Below are 16051 nucleotides of genomic sequence, written 5' to 3'. Positions count from 1 at the left end.
AAAAATTCTTACAGCATCGTTTGTCTGTTTGTATGTATGAACATATGAAAACCATTAACTGGGCTCACTTTATAAACGATCCGTGATGTACAAGGGTGGCTTGAAAAGTCCGTACAAAGTCCGAGAGATGGCACTACTGGTACGTATAGAAGTTATGTTTAGTTAGTAACATCTCTTGGAACAGCACACACCAACTTTTAGTAAGAGCGGTCTATTTCCTCTTGTTTGGCATTAGTTTGAATCGAGGATGTGGAGGGATTTTCAAAAAATGGATAATGAAAATTTTGTGTATTGATTAAACATTGCTATATGAAAGACGAAACGTCTCAAGAGACTAAAAAGAATCTTGATAAGCATTATGGGGGCTCTGCACCTTCGATTAAAACAGTATATAAGAGGTTTTAAAATTTCAGGCCATATGGACACAGGTGATGATGAACATTTTGGACGCCCTGTTGAGGTTATGACTTCAAAAATAATTGACAAAATCCATGATATGATGATAGAGGACATAAGATTAAAGGTGTGCGAGATTGCTATTCATCGTTATTGGACCGTTTGAAAACCGAGGATGTAAGAAAAAGGCCCATGATTGCCCCACAAAAAAGTATTTTTCCAGCATGACAATGCACCAGCTCATACCTTAGAAGTTTTGCCCCCCAAAATTAATAGAAATAGGGTTCTGACTCGTTTTACATACTCCTATTCTCCAGACTTGGCTCACTTGGACTACTAATGGTTCCCCAATTTGAAGAAATGGCTTAGAGGAAAAAGTGTGTGCTCATAAAAGACGGAGCGTAGCCCTGAGGATCGTTACGGAGTTATAATTGTAAGTCCTCCTTGGACTCGGTGTATAATTGGGGATAAACATCTGAGTAATTTTAGCAAATTTCCTTGTTTATATCCTTTTCTCCTTCCTCTCTTGTGACAGCTCATTGTAGCCGATCTAATGAAAACGTCATGAGCATTATTCTTTCTCTCCTCCAAAACATTCTTCAAATTGTTTGGGTTACCCAAGGTTAATAGAAATACAAAGATAGACCATCATGTAATCGGGCTTACTAGAATTTTCAATCTGATGTATCGTACCGACTGCTGGGCAATAAAAACAGATTTTGACAAAACACGCATCCACTCATTTACTATGATGTCAATATTATAAGCGTGGGGGTAGTCAAACATCAGTTGTACATGCGTTATGGTATAACCTTGTATTTCTATTAACCTTGGGTTTACCATGTTGATTTTTGGTTTCTTTTTTTTAACATTTTTTCTTTGATCATAAATAAATGTGCATTTAGAGTATATGTTTAGATTTGAATAAGATATAAACTCCCTCGGGAGACTAAAATACTCATGATTCATCACATTATATTAGTAAGATTTTTCAAAATATTATTATTTTTATTTCATTCTTAAGAAGGGAACACGCCATATGAATTGATAAGTATTGAGTAATTACGTGTGAGTGTGTTGTGTCTTGACGAGGTCGAAAGACACAAACTATTCAATACCGGGAATCCAGGACGACCGAGATAAACAAGAAGAATATGTAGAAGAATGAGACTAAAAGGAGTTATATATAAAAGAATATATTATTGACATCATTATTACTCGACAGCTATTTATACTATTAAGATAGAAGGTAAAACAGTACTTTACATATTCAATAATAACAAGAATAAAAGGAGGTGAAGAAGGAAGGAAAGAAGAAGAACCTTTGTAGTTTTTAGATTCACAACAGAGTTTGCTTATTAAAAACACAGTGTAAAAGAACTAGAGCAGTAACTACATTGGTATTTATTATTTACCTTCTCACGAACACCTTCAATATGCCTTTTCAAGTATCCAGAGAGTGTAAAAGGACTAGAGCAGTAACTGCATTGGTATTTCTTTATTTTTTCATGAACCCTTTCAAGTTTCAATATGCATTTTCAAGTTTCCCAGAGAGTGTATAATATATCTAGAGCAGTAACTACATTTGTATTTTTTTATCTTCTCATGAACACCCTCAATATGGGTCTTCAAGTTTCCAGACTGTGTAAAATAACTAAAGCAAAAACTACATTGGTATTTTTTTATCTTCTCATGAACACCTTCAGTATGGGTTTTCAAGCTTCCAGAGAGTGTAAAAGAACTAAAGCAAAAACTACATTGGTGTTTCTTTATCTTCTCATGAACACCTTCAATATGCCTCTTCAAGTCTCCAGAGCCTATAAAAGATCTAGAGCAGTAACTACATGTGTATTTCTTTATCTTCTAATGAACATCTTGTTTTGTCTTTATTTTTACGAAAAAATTTTCATTCAGTTTCTTTAAATATATATGGCAGAAATTCATTGGAAAAAATTAGAAGTCAATCTTATACTCTCAATGAATATGCACCCTTTTTTCTCTATACTTTTGTCTGTTATGCATATTATATTTTGCTGTTATATGCATAAATAGATTTTGTGGATTGTTGAGTGTGCTAAGGGATTATTTGATAACAAATTATAAGTTACCTCTTAACTTCTGGAGACTTGCAATGTCAAAAATTAGTTAGTCTTCATCTTCTTTTAAGAAACTTAATTGTTCAACACCATTTTGGAATGTCACGCCGTGAATATTTAGGATTTCCACACTGATAAAGTTTATTAATAATTGTTTCCTATAAAAGTTCTTATATTTAATTATTAGTTATTTTAAAAATACTCATTAATGACATAGATATCGACATTCAAAATTCAAAAATGACTAATATCTGGAGATACTTCTTCAACTGATATTTGAGACACAACAGAATGAATATTACAATTATTTTTAACTTTTCCCCGATGCTATAACTTTTACCCATATAATTAAACGTTTTCTAAGCTATTAATTCCATCAATTTAAAAGTAATCACTAATCATATAATTTCTGTATGAAAAAATATTTTTTACAACCCCAAGAATACTTACGTTAGTATCTAAGTCCACTATAATTATATTTTGTATTATTTTAAGATATGAATAAAACACTTTTTTTTAGAGTAAACCCTTTATCAAACGAAACAAAATGAATTAGAAGATAACCTAATAATTTTTCTAAAACTTGCACCTAGAGAATTTTACCTTTTTTACCCGAGTGTATACTACTATTAGCTATTTAAATCCAACTTGAGGAATATAATTATCAAAATGACTATTTTTTTTAACTTGAGTCCAATTGGAAGATAAGAATCTTCCGTTTCTAATAAATTGACAAATAGCATTGTAAAGCCTCATCTTAGATTTGTCGAGTTTTGGTTGCTGAGAATATTATAGTGTATAGCTGATTAGCATGTAACGTGGTTAAATATAATAATAAATCTGAAGCTATTTTAAGACCACCCCTATTAACACTATCGTGAAAAGTTTCGATGAGATCTCGATCTTCGCTAGAAAATTCAAGACCATGAGTTAATGATTTCTCAGAAATAAAAAAAGTTCGTAATCTTTCATTTTGAAAAACTTATTGATAGAAGAGGCTATGTATCTGGATATATAAAAAACAATAGATTATCTTGAGATTCTTCCATAGTAAAATTAGAATTTGAAAATAAATTTATGTATTTTGAACAATTGGATCCGAGCATACAAATTATCTGTATATAATTTGTATATGGAATTTTATTTCCATAGATTTTCATTTAATATTCTTAAGTTTCTAGTATAAATTCAGTTCTTTATTTATTAAAAATATATAGGTAAGATTAACATACTCATATATGTTCTCTTAATTAAAATAAATGCGATAATGATGAGCTGAATTTTAAATCATAATTATCTTTAAAAAATTACGAACATCATTTTACAGTCTCAAATACAAATAATCCTTTTCAACAGCAAAAATGTCACAAGAGCAAAATATTACAAAATTAGTAGAGTTTGATTTCATGATTCAAAATATGGACTTCTTTTTTCTCTGTTAGGCTCATGCCCTTAAAAAAAAGGTCATTTATATTTTTATCATTTTTTTAGCGTCAAAGCTTTTCGAAGGACTTTGTATTGAAGGTACGGATAAATTATTTAAATATATTTTAAAGCCTAATGTTTAAAAAGTATAAAACAATTTTTAAAATGTCGGTATCATGCTTATAACTCAAGTTATCATTGTTTCAAGTTAAAAATAGGTGCTTTTTATTCAGAGGCTCATAGGTTCAAGACGAATATATTCAAAAAGTGTAAAATTATCTCATTTGAATGCTGATAGTTTGAACTTTAATTTAAAAAAAGAACCTTCCCTAAAACGCTTTATATTTTTGTCAATTTGAGATAAGGTCATGTCAATATTTCAAGAATAAAACTAATTTTTAGAATTGATCTCCTAAGAAAGTCCATATATATTAGTAAGTAATAATAAGTGTGAAATGAAATCCCTCTTGAGAGTAGGATCTCGAATTCGGGATCAGTGGTCATCAATGGAGACGATTGCATGTGTGGCAAGCAATCCTTGGAACTGAATTGCCCCTGGACACGAGGATTTGCTCAGATGGCTTCATTGAATGTCCGTCTTTTGGAATCCTTCATTCACTTCGTATATGACACGAGTCATCAGGTGTTAAGAGTACAAACGATGATGACTTAAATGAGAAACAAGTCATCGTAACTCTTGAAGGCCCATAGTAGAATAATAAACACCATTTGTGAAATAATAAATTTAGTCCTAATACAGTTATGAATATAAATATTTAATTATTATCATATAAATTTATTTCTTGTAAATATAATTATATTTTCGCTAAATTGGAAATTGCAAACACAATGGGAACGTCCACTGTGAGCTTCGAACAAACCACACCATCATTCAATCGAAAAAGGAATGATAGAGCAGTAACCACATTTATATTTTTTTATCTTCTTATGAACACCTTCGATATGCTTCTTCAAGTTTCCAGATTGTGTAAAAGAACTGGAGTAGTATCTACATTTGTATTTTTTTATCTTTTCATGAACACCCTCAATATGGGGCTTCAAGTTTCCAGACTGTGTAAAAGAACTAAAGCAAAAACTACATTGGTATTTTTTTATCTTCTCATGAACACCTTCAGTATGGGTTTTCAAGTTTCCAGAGAGTGTAAAAGAACTAGAGCAGTGATGACATTGGTATTTCGTTATCTTCTCCTGCACACCTTCAATATACATCTCTAGATCCATAGTTTTCATAGCCTGCAGAAGAAGTAGAGCACATATAATTTTATAATAATACTGTTACATATAATAACTAGGGATTTCGAAAGCAATAAAACTAGACTGCAAAATGATTAAGATCCACCCATAAACTGGGAGTAGTGATGGAAATAGTTAGCATTTTGCGCATGGTAAAACAAAAAGCCCGAAAATCGACATGATAATCCTGAGAATTTGAAGAATGTAATGGAGGAGAGCAGCTTAGCTGTCATATCATGACAGCTAAATTATCTTCAACTAAAAACAGCTGTGTCGAGTGGGGAGAAGGAAATAAAAATGGCCTAAGGTAAGAATTACTCAGATGCCCATTATCAATTTCACTCTAATTCAATAGTTATACATAGTATACTTTGGATAGGATATTTTTATTGAGCACAAGCAAATGTATACAATCTGGTTTCGTTTATATGTATAAATGATAGCTTGTATCATATGTTGGAAAAGGAAATTTACCCTTCTGGTTGCCAAATAAACAACGGGGGAGTTACAATATGGTTACGATTAGCAATTACTAATTAGTTTCACTGACTAGGACTATGTAAAAAGGACCATAAATAATATATAGGTAGAGCTGGGACATATAAAAAGGAGGGTTCTAATTCTTATATTTGCTGGCTACTGTTGAGTGGTAAATACTACTATCACCTATCTAATATTAGAAAAGATGTATTGGCTCTGAAAGGAATTAAAATGGTATATTTAATTATTTTTGGATCAGAATTCACTATTCATAAAGAATTGACTTGTTCTCTAAAGTGTGGATGAGGTTTCTCCGGGAACCCAAAGCAAGACACTATTTTTTGTCAAAGGTTAACTATTAAAAATAAAACTCATGATATCATTTAATTATATGATTACTATTTACTTATTCATCTTTCAATTATATTTATGTTCACTTTAAAAAAATATATCAATCCTAAAAGTTTAGTATTGTTCTACCTATAGAAAAGATTAGGAACAGAGTAAAAATTTACGATTATGTAGAACACATTTCGGACACGAAGACTACCAATTTGAAGGAACTTATTATTTTTTGCCATATCTTAACCCATTAAGATAGAAAGTATAACATTTTTTCTGAATTTAAACAGTTTTGAATAAATTTTTTTTTGAATAGAGAAAAACGAATCTATAAGTCTCAAAGTTTCCGCATATATTTTTTGACTATTACTTAACATTTAAGTATAAACATAAAAATTAAAAATCCAAGGAAGCCAACAGCATCATACAAATACATATGGCTGAAAGATCCTCATCGCATGGTCTATTTGATAAATTAAATTCAGAATCTTAAATTTGTTGTCGGTTCTATTTCAATAAAGTATTAGTTTTAAGATACTTTAATTTAATTAAATCAATACTGTATATTATGAAAATTTTAAACGACAAATGAACCTAAAAGTTGTTTGTTTGAAGCAATCATTATACAAGGTACGTAGTTTGTATTTGTATTATTTATTTCTCCTTATCTCTTAAAACACTCACTATATTAAGAGTGGAATTAAACTAAAGGAATGTTTACAATTAATTATTTATGATCACTATATGTAATTATGTTCTACGTGATCACAATGAAGAGTTCTTTAATGCTGGGTGCGGTTCAACTCCACACATTCGATAAGGAGTATCTATATAGTGTTTTCTAATCAATGAAGAATGCTTATGATGACAGTCAATACTTATTAGTACTTACAATACATATGTATAAAGTGACTTGAACTGAATGATAGAACCCATGATGACAAGACTAAAGAGTTAACACAAGTTTTTTCTCTCTCCGTAAATCCGCATTTTGTAACATACCTACCATTTGTTCTAATACTATCTGGAGGAGCTAGAGAGAGGAACAATAGAATTGTCTTTACATCGAAAAATTTGTCTTTAGAGGAAACAAGGAGGTTGTGTTGTTTTACGCAAGAATTCATAAGCTCAAGGAGAATGAAAATGCAAAGTCTAGGCAAATTCCCTTACTTCCTCTGAATAGCTTTTTGCAGTTATGATTTCTTTTAGAGTAGTTGCTTCACAAGATCCAATTCTTCTCCATTAAACTTTTCTATGTCTATATCAGCTTCCATTTTGATAAAACTTGCTTCTCTCAACTCATCAATGATGTTTATAAGCTTATTATTCTTCCCAGATGCTCTAACTCCCCGTTTTTTGAACATTTCATTGCTTCTTTGCAACATTTCAACCCTGCACTTCAGCTCTTGATTTTTGTCCTTTGGGTATGCCTACTCATGGTCACTTACAATATGAGACTTGTCATGGTTATTTTTCCTAAGCTTTGTGATACCTTCAGTACTTGGAGCCTTGGCCCTGCAAAAGAAAAAGTGAACATATCTGTCATAATTCATAATGCATCACAATGTGGACATTGTTAAATGAATATTTTGTTGTATTGTTTTAATTCAAACATATATATCTTCAACTGGCAAAATATTTCTGATTTATTTCCTCGTTCCTTTCTTGGCTGGTGGTAAGAAGGAAACGTGGGGAAAATACATGGAGCAACAACTCTTTTCAATCTTTTCTCCGTAGAGCTTGGATCCACTTTTCTCGAAGGTAGTCTGTGAAATGAGACAACGAGTCTAAAGTGTTCTTGCAATCCACAGCATCACATTTTACCACCATCTTGGAATAAACCTGGATTCCACAAATAATAGTTAATAACAATACTCTAGGTAGGTTACAAAAGATCAAAAATAACTGAATCAAGGACTTTATATAAGTTCCTACGATGCATATTGAGTGAAGAATTTATGACTTTTATTTGTTGGATAAGCACTGAGCTTTTACACTTTTTCTAAGACGAAAATTGAATTTTGAATTTTCTTCTCATACCTCCTCAAGAAATGACGTCTGTTGTTCTTTTAAATTTTATGTTTACATAGGTAGATGCCACATCAATCATCATATAGGCAGCCCCATCTGCTTATGTTTATTTTATTATTTATATTCTAACGCAACCTTTCATTAAATTAAAGAGGTTATACTTTATAAATTAATAATTATACTATTTTATTTAACATAAATGTATAAAATACAGTTTTAAATAAGACCCTCGAACACATTTCCTTATCACACTTTCGTTTAAAATCTTTTTCATATTTTGTTTATGAGTCATTGTGCATAGGAAGCAAAATTTCACAAGTCCAATAACCGCTATATCAATGGATATAATTTTATAGAATTATGCCACTTTATAGATGTAATTCTAAAGTTTACCGAATTCGGCCCTTAGTTGGCTGGAAATGTCTGAAAGTTGACGAAAATGAATCTTTTTTAAAACACCAAATTTAAATAGTAAAGTTTCCATTTTGAATGTATGTATTTGAGTTATTTAAAATGATTTTTACTTTAAAAAGAGTTGTAGACGACAAAAAAATTTATTCGTATCCATAGACAAATGTATTTATTATGTCTTGTTGCCACGTAATTTACCGGAGATTTCTTCTGAAAGTTGACAAAAATTAACATTTTTTAACAGACAAATTTTTAAAAAGGTAATTTTTCATGTATTGCAGCTATTTAAACTAATTTATATTTTTACACATAGTTGTAGCTAACATAAAAAACTATTCTTATATTCAGATTTATAAAAATCTGTTACACATGTGTTGTAGCCTTCTTAATTTTTGATTACGAATCAACATTTTGCAAGCACAATAATGTCTATGTCTGCGAAAAGAGTTTTATAATATACTCGATTTGAACTTGGTCACACGTATGTATTTATGAATGATTCTTTGTGGTAATTAAATGTAGCTAATTACTAAAAATTACATTATGTTGATCCTTTTAACTTTATGGATGGAGAATTAGAGAATAGATACAGTCTAACTGATATTTCAATTTGTTTCTCTTTCAGCACCAAATATAAGTATCTTCTTCATCCCAATGAATTAATTGCATTATGAATAGGGAATTATTTCATTTTAATTGAATATAACTTATTTCAATTCCAAATCCATTCAACTCCATACGTAAATACATGGGACTTTACTACCGATTCAATTAAATGTAATTACTGAAGTTTACATTATTTTGATCTTTTAAAACTCATGAATTTAATTTATGAGCAATCGATACAGTCTATATGAATTATCCTATCCCTTTATGTTGGGCAAATAACGTTTAAATATATAGTCATCGTTAAAAGTAATTACATTATTATTCAATGATTAATGAAGGATATAACATTTCATATTAATTGAATGAAACTTACTACATAATTATGTAGAAACACTTTATTTTTGAAGGGCAAATTCATCAGTCTAAATGATTACTTTACTAATTTTTTAAAAAGTTTACTTTAGAAAACCCTTGAAGATATATCTACTTTGAATTTGAGTTGCGTACATTAATTCAATCAATCATTTTTTTTTTTTGCTGACAAATATTTTTGAGGATATCAAAAATCATCTCATTGTGGAAGAGTTGCTTAAAATACCACGTGATGTTGAGATAAAATACCAGGAAGGCCAAGTATTGTATTATGCTAATAATTGTACAAAGTTGATATGAGTCTACCAACTCGAATTTATCATTAAAAATGATGTTTTTCAATGCAAAAGGTTGCGTGATTGAACTAGCAGTACATTGACGTCATAGTGTGGAACTGTCATTCGTAGCTCTGATATTCAATGCGTTTATCTCTTAACTGGTTGGGTATTATGAATTATCTGTAGAGTGTACTGTGTAGTCCACATCGTAAAATTGAATTAAACAAAATTATTATATATTCGGGAATAAATCATGAGTGTCAGCTCCTCTTCGTCAAAGTCATGGAAAAAAAACACCAGCTCTTGTAATGGACTCATCACTAATGTTACTATTATTCATTTCCTTTGTTTTAATTGCTCCGTTCATATTATTGAATCCATAATTAATTATATTGTTTAGTTATGATCTAATTATTAGGGTTTGATTTCTCATACATCTTTTATTTGTAATAGGTATTTAGTATGAGGCTCTAAGTAATCACGTTTTGTGCTTTTGTAATCAAATCCGTTGATTGAGTCTCTTTAGGCGTCATATAAAGTATAGTATACATTATAATTATTAATTAACTATAGATCCAAGTACCGAAAAGTATTTCATTCCAAAATTAGTTTTGATGTTTCCTCAAAATATCAAGTCTTTAACTCATTTGTCTTCATTGAATTTATTTCTAGTTCATAATTATCCTTCGAGTAACAGATTTATATCAATTGTATGTAATTTTAGAAGTTTTTTTCTGCGAAAAGTTCTATAGAAGATTATAAACAAAATATTCTTTTTATTTGCTAAAGTTATTAATATTTCAAATTTCTTTAAACTACATGCAATTTATATTTATTAAAAACCTGGAAGTATAAGCTTAAATATGTTTGTATATGTTTTGATCATAATTACCTATAGCTTATAGATGGATATCCATTAAATTCAAACAGTTTTTTGATTTTAATATGTATATAATCTTTCAAAAATAATATGTTTCTATCTGTTTACAGAGCCATGAAATACTACAACCAAGATATAGATAGTTTTTAAATATCTATCTATTAAATCATTTAAACTGAAGGGTCTTCAATTGAATTTCAATTGATATTGAAATTCAATTGGGGATCATTTTTATCTTTAAAATTAAGTAGTTTTAATGATTATAATTGATATGATTATAAACACTTGGCCAAAAACCTTCTTTTACACTGCCAAAAAAATTATACATATATTTAATGATGCCTCACGCTGGAATAGATACTATTTAAGTATGATTTCTATCCATGATACTCTAGTTGTGAAATCTAAAATGTTAAATTATTTGCTACGAATTGCAATCATCAAGTGTTAATTAATGGTATTATTCCATTATGAGAATGCTTCAACAGTTGGTTCGATCCCCTATGAGAGTGGATGTAACAAGACTCATGACAATCACCCTATGGCAGTTCCTCCCTAAGACAATAGTATATGTTTGTTGTTTGACGTTGATGTTTGGATTTATTGGGTCAATATTTTCCAAATTGCTTTTTGCAGGGATATGTGTTGTGTAAGTTTATCGTCCAACGACTAAAACATCTTGATAATTATAGAGTCTGAGACGATAATTAATGAATGAACACTTATTCATTGCCATTCGTAGTAAAAAATCATACATTTTATCGATTTAAATTGGAGGACCATGAATGGAATTATGATTATATAGTATTGTAATATAAATGACAATAAAATCTATTTATATTCTTTTAAGTAAAGTCTCCTAGAACCGACTATAAACCTTTTAAAGTACAAATTTTTAATTGTTTTTTTAAAAATAATATATCCTTAAAAGATACAATTTGAGCTCATACTATTAAAAAATCCCCCGTATATTCAATTAAATGCGAATTTGATGTAAAGTGATTACATGCCCATTATTTTGACTGCTTTTACTCTAGTTGAGTAGTACCTCGATACTCGTTCAAGTCACAAGTTGAGCATTTGAGTATTCGACACTTTTATCTCTTAATAAAGAAAGAAGATGACAAAATCGGAACGAATTATGGTCGAGTACCGAGGTACTCCTGTTTAATATGCTATATATACATATATTATATTTATTAAACAAAACTACAAATTGATTTATTTCATATTCAACAAACTTGGAGGAGTCATTTGAATGTCTCAAATCGAGTATACAAGGTGTGTTCAAAAAGTAAGGTGACTTTTCAAATTTCGCGGGCAATGTACATTTGCTATGCTGGACTTTTTTTTTTTAATGTTTGTACACTCCCCATGATCATATTTTTAGCTATATCATAAGTTTATTTTGTTTGTGAGAAGCATAACGATTAGAAGTATTTTGTGTCCTCAGGATTATATAGTGATGGGTTTTTAGAAATTATTTGCAACGCTGCATAATTTGATGGAATGATTTCTTTCTTTTTTTTTTAGAAAAGGAAGCCCTAAAAATTTTTTTATCCTCTGTTTTCTCTTTAATATTTTTTTCCCATAGCGTAAATTTTTCAAAAATCTACATCATGATTAATACGGACATCCTTGAGGGTATATAGTCAGTGATGGATTCTATAAATGGGGGTTCGGGAGTTTCTTCCCCGAGAATTTTTTGAAAATAAACTTGATTTAAAGTGTAATTGGAACCCAATATTTAATGTATATAGTCTGTATATCAATAATTAAATATATTTTTTTAAAGATTACTTTTCGCAGGAAATTCCAACCTGCCGTGCTATAATACTGAATAATGATTCGGCGGATGAACCTGGTTTATTGGGTATTCAGCAAAAAACATACTTATTTGGTATACTGTTATTTTATTCAGTATGCATTAAGATGTTTTGAGTTCAGATACTCTCTCGTGATGTAAATTAACCAAAGTCAATACACCCTAATCTACCTCTCACGAGATACAATATCCCCCTCCCCCCTCCTGTGGAACAGCTCCTAATGTAACCACATTCATCTAGTCAAAAACCAAGTTAACTACATAACTTAAAAATCATTATAATTACAAAAGGTTAAGATAATCCATCTTTTAAAACCTAATGAAACTTTGTAAAATAACTACTGAAACTTATGATGTACATTTTTATTTGTGTTCTTAAGAACAATGAAAATTATGGAAATTCTATTTTTACAAGTGACAAGTGTTAATATAGAAGCAGTATCCATATCAGGGGCGTCCGCCAGATTATATATATATACATTTTTTTTTGGTGGGAAAGGTTGGTTTTTTGAATTCAATTTTTTGGATTTTTTTTTTTTAAATTTTTTTCAAAAATCCAGAACTATTCACATAAATTTAGAAAAATTACATTTTTTGGAAAAAAATTTCAAAAATCCACAGCTGTTTACAAAAAAATTAAATTTTATGGAAAAAATTTTCATATTTATACATTTCAAATATTTAATTTTTATATAAAAAATTCAAATATTAACATTTTTTGCTCTTCTGCATAATTTGCCGGAATAAAGAAATTTTTAAACGATTTTCCCGTAAAAAAATTTCATCCTGAATTTTTTTTTCTATTAAAAAGCATAAAATCCTTAATTTGGGATGAGGTGGAGGGGCTACAGTCCACCCCTTGCTGTCGCCCCTTCATATTCATGGTTTAAATTATACTAAAGAGTGGGTGAAGGGATGTCCATTTTAGAGGGTAATTATTTTTGACAATTTTCATTGCCGGGTGTGATACGAATCTCCTACAACTCGAGATATGGTTAAGCTATCATCTTAAGCAGTTTCTTGGCTTTCTATCTACCCACATTATCAACTATCTGTTCCGACATATACACCGGCGCGTATTTTAACAACCAACTTGGCATCATAGACGTGGAAAAGTTTAATTAATTTGCGAGCTTTGGGGTCTCGCTAAAAATGTTACCTTCTGTCTCCGGCCCTGTCCTTGCCATATATTTTTTTTCATTCCTAATTTAAGTGCAAAAAAACAAACAACGCCACAAGCATTTTCACTTATGCGCAATATTATAATTGTATATATTAATGCAGAACATGTTTAATGATTATCTGTATACATTGGTTCTTTCATTGCAGAAAACCAAGGTACACATATTGTCCAACACAATATATTTTGACTTGTGTACAGACATTTGCTTTTCCCCTGGTGTTACAAACAAATGGTACAGCTCATACCTATCTGCTAGGATCCAGGGAAATATATTGTAAATAAATATATTTATGCTAAGCTCTTTAGTCTCATAAATCAGCGTTTGCGTGGGTTAATAATATGAGTATTTTATGTTGTATATACATAACAGTATATATAAATGTTGGAAAAGAAAGCACTTTTTGTCCTCTTTTTTTTTTACATTTCTTTCATTCTTCTTGCGTGCTTGGTTTATCAAATAACCGGCCGTTACCATAAGAAAAAAGGGTTTTATTCATCACGCTATATATATATAAGTAGCTTTTCCCACTGTAGTACTAATGCAGCTTCCTTCAAATGAAAGGGGGAGGAAGATTTGATACGTAGAACCACCAACTTTGTTTTCCCCCTCGACAATGTGTTTTTTTTTGTCTAGCTTTTTCAAATAGTTATATGACTTCCTCTTTGTTGTATTGTGTGATTGTGCGGATAAGGATCCCGGTGTTGATTGCATGTCACTGAATCCTGTTTCTTACTCTTCCAATCCCTTATTCTTCCCTAAACTCTACACATCATCATAATGCCTCCATCAGTTAAAAAAACTCTTTTCCAAACTAAATATATCTGAGAAATCAAGTGTAGCACATAAATTATCATGCACTCGATGGGAGGTACCCCCTTTTTATATTATATATATGTATTTTATTTTTTTTGCATAATTTTAATAAGAATCTTTGGTTATACACTCAATTATATTGTTTGTTTTCTAATAGAAACGTGTTCAAAAAGAGATCATTTGCTTGATCAAGGAGCCTCCAGAAGGAATGCATATCAATCAAGAGACCCTTCAAGAACAGGACATGTCTACGTAAGTTATGATTGTTTATTCTATGACTTATTTTTCTATTTTATTTATATTTTTAGGTTGGTTGTGGAAATGGCGGGTCCTAAGGGCACTCTCTATGAAGGAGAAAATTTTCAACTAGAGTTCAAATTCAATTCTAAATATCCCTTTGATTCTCCGCAAGTTGTATTTGTAGGAAATGCAATACCTATCCATCCGCATATTTATTCCAATGGGCATATTTGTCTATCTATACTAACGGATGATTGGAGTCCTGCAATGTCCATCCGATCTGTTTGTCTTTCTGTTATGTCTGTACTTGCTTCAGCAAGTGAAAAGGTGGCGTGTTGTTTCTGCTTTAATCTTGATTGTCATATTAATATGTGGTTCGGCCAATATTTGAGAAAAGTATTGGTATTACACTCAAATTTATTTGTGAGATGATTAAGATACTCAAGAGCTATACATACAAGTCTCAAACCTTTATTTGGTGTATGATACTTATATTTCAACCATAAAATCCATTCATTTCTCATTCTTTAATTGAGGCGATCAATTCTTGATAATTCAAGTGAAGAGAGCAGCCCCTATAAAGGGAGAATGAGAATAATTTGCACATTTAAATTGGCTAATATTCGTTTTAGAATACAAATGTAATCCACATTCAATTTTGATAGGAATCATTTTAGTGGGCTTTTGTGTTGATGACCCAAATATATATACTTTTTGTATTAATTAAAGATTATGCAGTTGCCTTAACTGCATAGTCCTGACATGACAGCTGTAAATCTTGTATATAAGCTTACAGTTATTTAATATGATTTGCGCTTTACCTCAGCTCTTCAAAGTCTTTTTTTTTTTTTTTTTTGTTGAACAAATAATGTAAAAAAAAATGTTAAAATGTTACTCTTAATAGTTTGTTTCTTTTCTTTTACAGAAGCCTCCACCAGATGACTTGGATTATGTAAGAAAATGTAGTCGAAATCCCAAGGAAACTCTCTGGTTATATCATGACGATAATGTATAGAGAACCAAAACTAGTCTTTGTCGAGGATAGCCTATTGTCATAACTCCAAATATAAAAAAAGAAAATGAAGAAGAGACACTTGCAATATTATTTATGAAGTTATTTTTGCTTTACTTATTTCCCTAAAAATGAATAGCATTGTATTATATACATATATTTAATTTAATGTTCTTTTGTGCTGAAAGCAAGTCATTTTTTCTTTATATTCATTCTGATATTTCTCAATCCTTTTTGAATAAGAGAGACATTTTTTCAAAATCAATTTATTTTTTTAAATAATCCTCTTAATATCTAAACATAAAAATTAATAATAATAATGATACAAACATAATAGAATCTTAAATATAATAAAACTTTGTTTAAGAATCTCCACAGTAACGCGCGAACATTTGAATATTTA

General features: G+C 30.1%; 1 protein-coding gene and 1 long non-coding RNA gene across 3 annotated transcripts; one reads left to right on the top strand and one right to left on the bottom strand.

The window, feature by feature from the left end:
- Positions 1-4672: 4672 nt before the first annotated feature.
- On the bottom strand, positions 4673-8058 carry LOC121130452 (uncharacterized). Its single transcript, XR_005868735.2, has 2 exons — positions 7164-8058; positions 4673-5171 (listed from the first exon to the last, which is right to left on the bottom strand). It is a non-coding gene; the product is annotated as an uncharacterized lncRNA (long non-coding RNA).
- A 1781-nt stretch (positions 8059-9839) lies between these two features.
- LOC121130567 (ubiquitin-conjugating enzyme E2 W) lies at positions 9840-16029 on the top strand. 2 transcript variants are annotated; one of them, XM_040726314.2, is made up of 4 exons: positions 9840-10019; positions 14554-14648; positions 14705-14963; positions 15562-16029. In XM_040726314.2, exons 1-4 carry the CDS (start codon positions 9948-9950, stop codon positions 15649-15651), a joined length of 516 nt encoding a protein of 171 aa, XP_040582248.1. In that variant the 5' UTR covers positions 9840-9947; the 3' UTR covers positions 15652-16029. The 2 variants fall into 2 exon arrangements, with proteins under 2 accessions (XP_040582248.1, XP_040582247.1); XM_040726313.2 differs by having other exon boundaries at positions 9842-10055.
- Positions 16030-16051: the final 22 nt, after the last annotated feature.

This window comes from Lepeophtheirus salmonis, chromosome Z, assembly GCF_016086655.4.
Source record: "Lepeophtheirus salmonis chromosome Z, UVic_Lsal_1.4, whole genome shotgun sequence".
NCBI classification, from domain to species: Eukaryota; Metazoa; Arthropoda; class Copepoda; order Siphonostomatoida; family Caligidae; genus Lepeophtheirus; species Lepeophtheirus salmonis.
The sequence above is the reverse complement of the archived record's forward strand: the minus strand, read 5'-3'. Positions and strand labels throughout refer to the sequence as shown.

What these genes read in the sequence shown, in the direction of transcription:
- LOC121130567 (XM_040726313.2), top strand. Translation starts at nt 9,948, where the DNA reads ATGAGTGTCAGCTCCTCTTCGTCAAAGTCATGGAAAAAAAACACCAGC. An exon ending in TCCTTTGTTTTAATTGCTCC is followed by an intron (nt 10,056 to 14,553) that starts GTTCATATTATT and finishes GTTTTCTAATAG; the next exon opens with AAACGTGTTCAAAAAGAGAT. An exon ending in TTGCTTCAGCAAGTGAAAAG is followed by an intron (nt 14,964 to 15,561) that starts GTGGCGTGTTGT and finishes TTTCTTTTACAG; the next exon opens with AAGCCTCCACCAGATGACTT.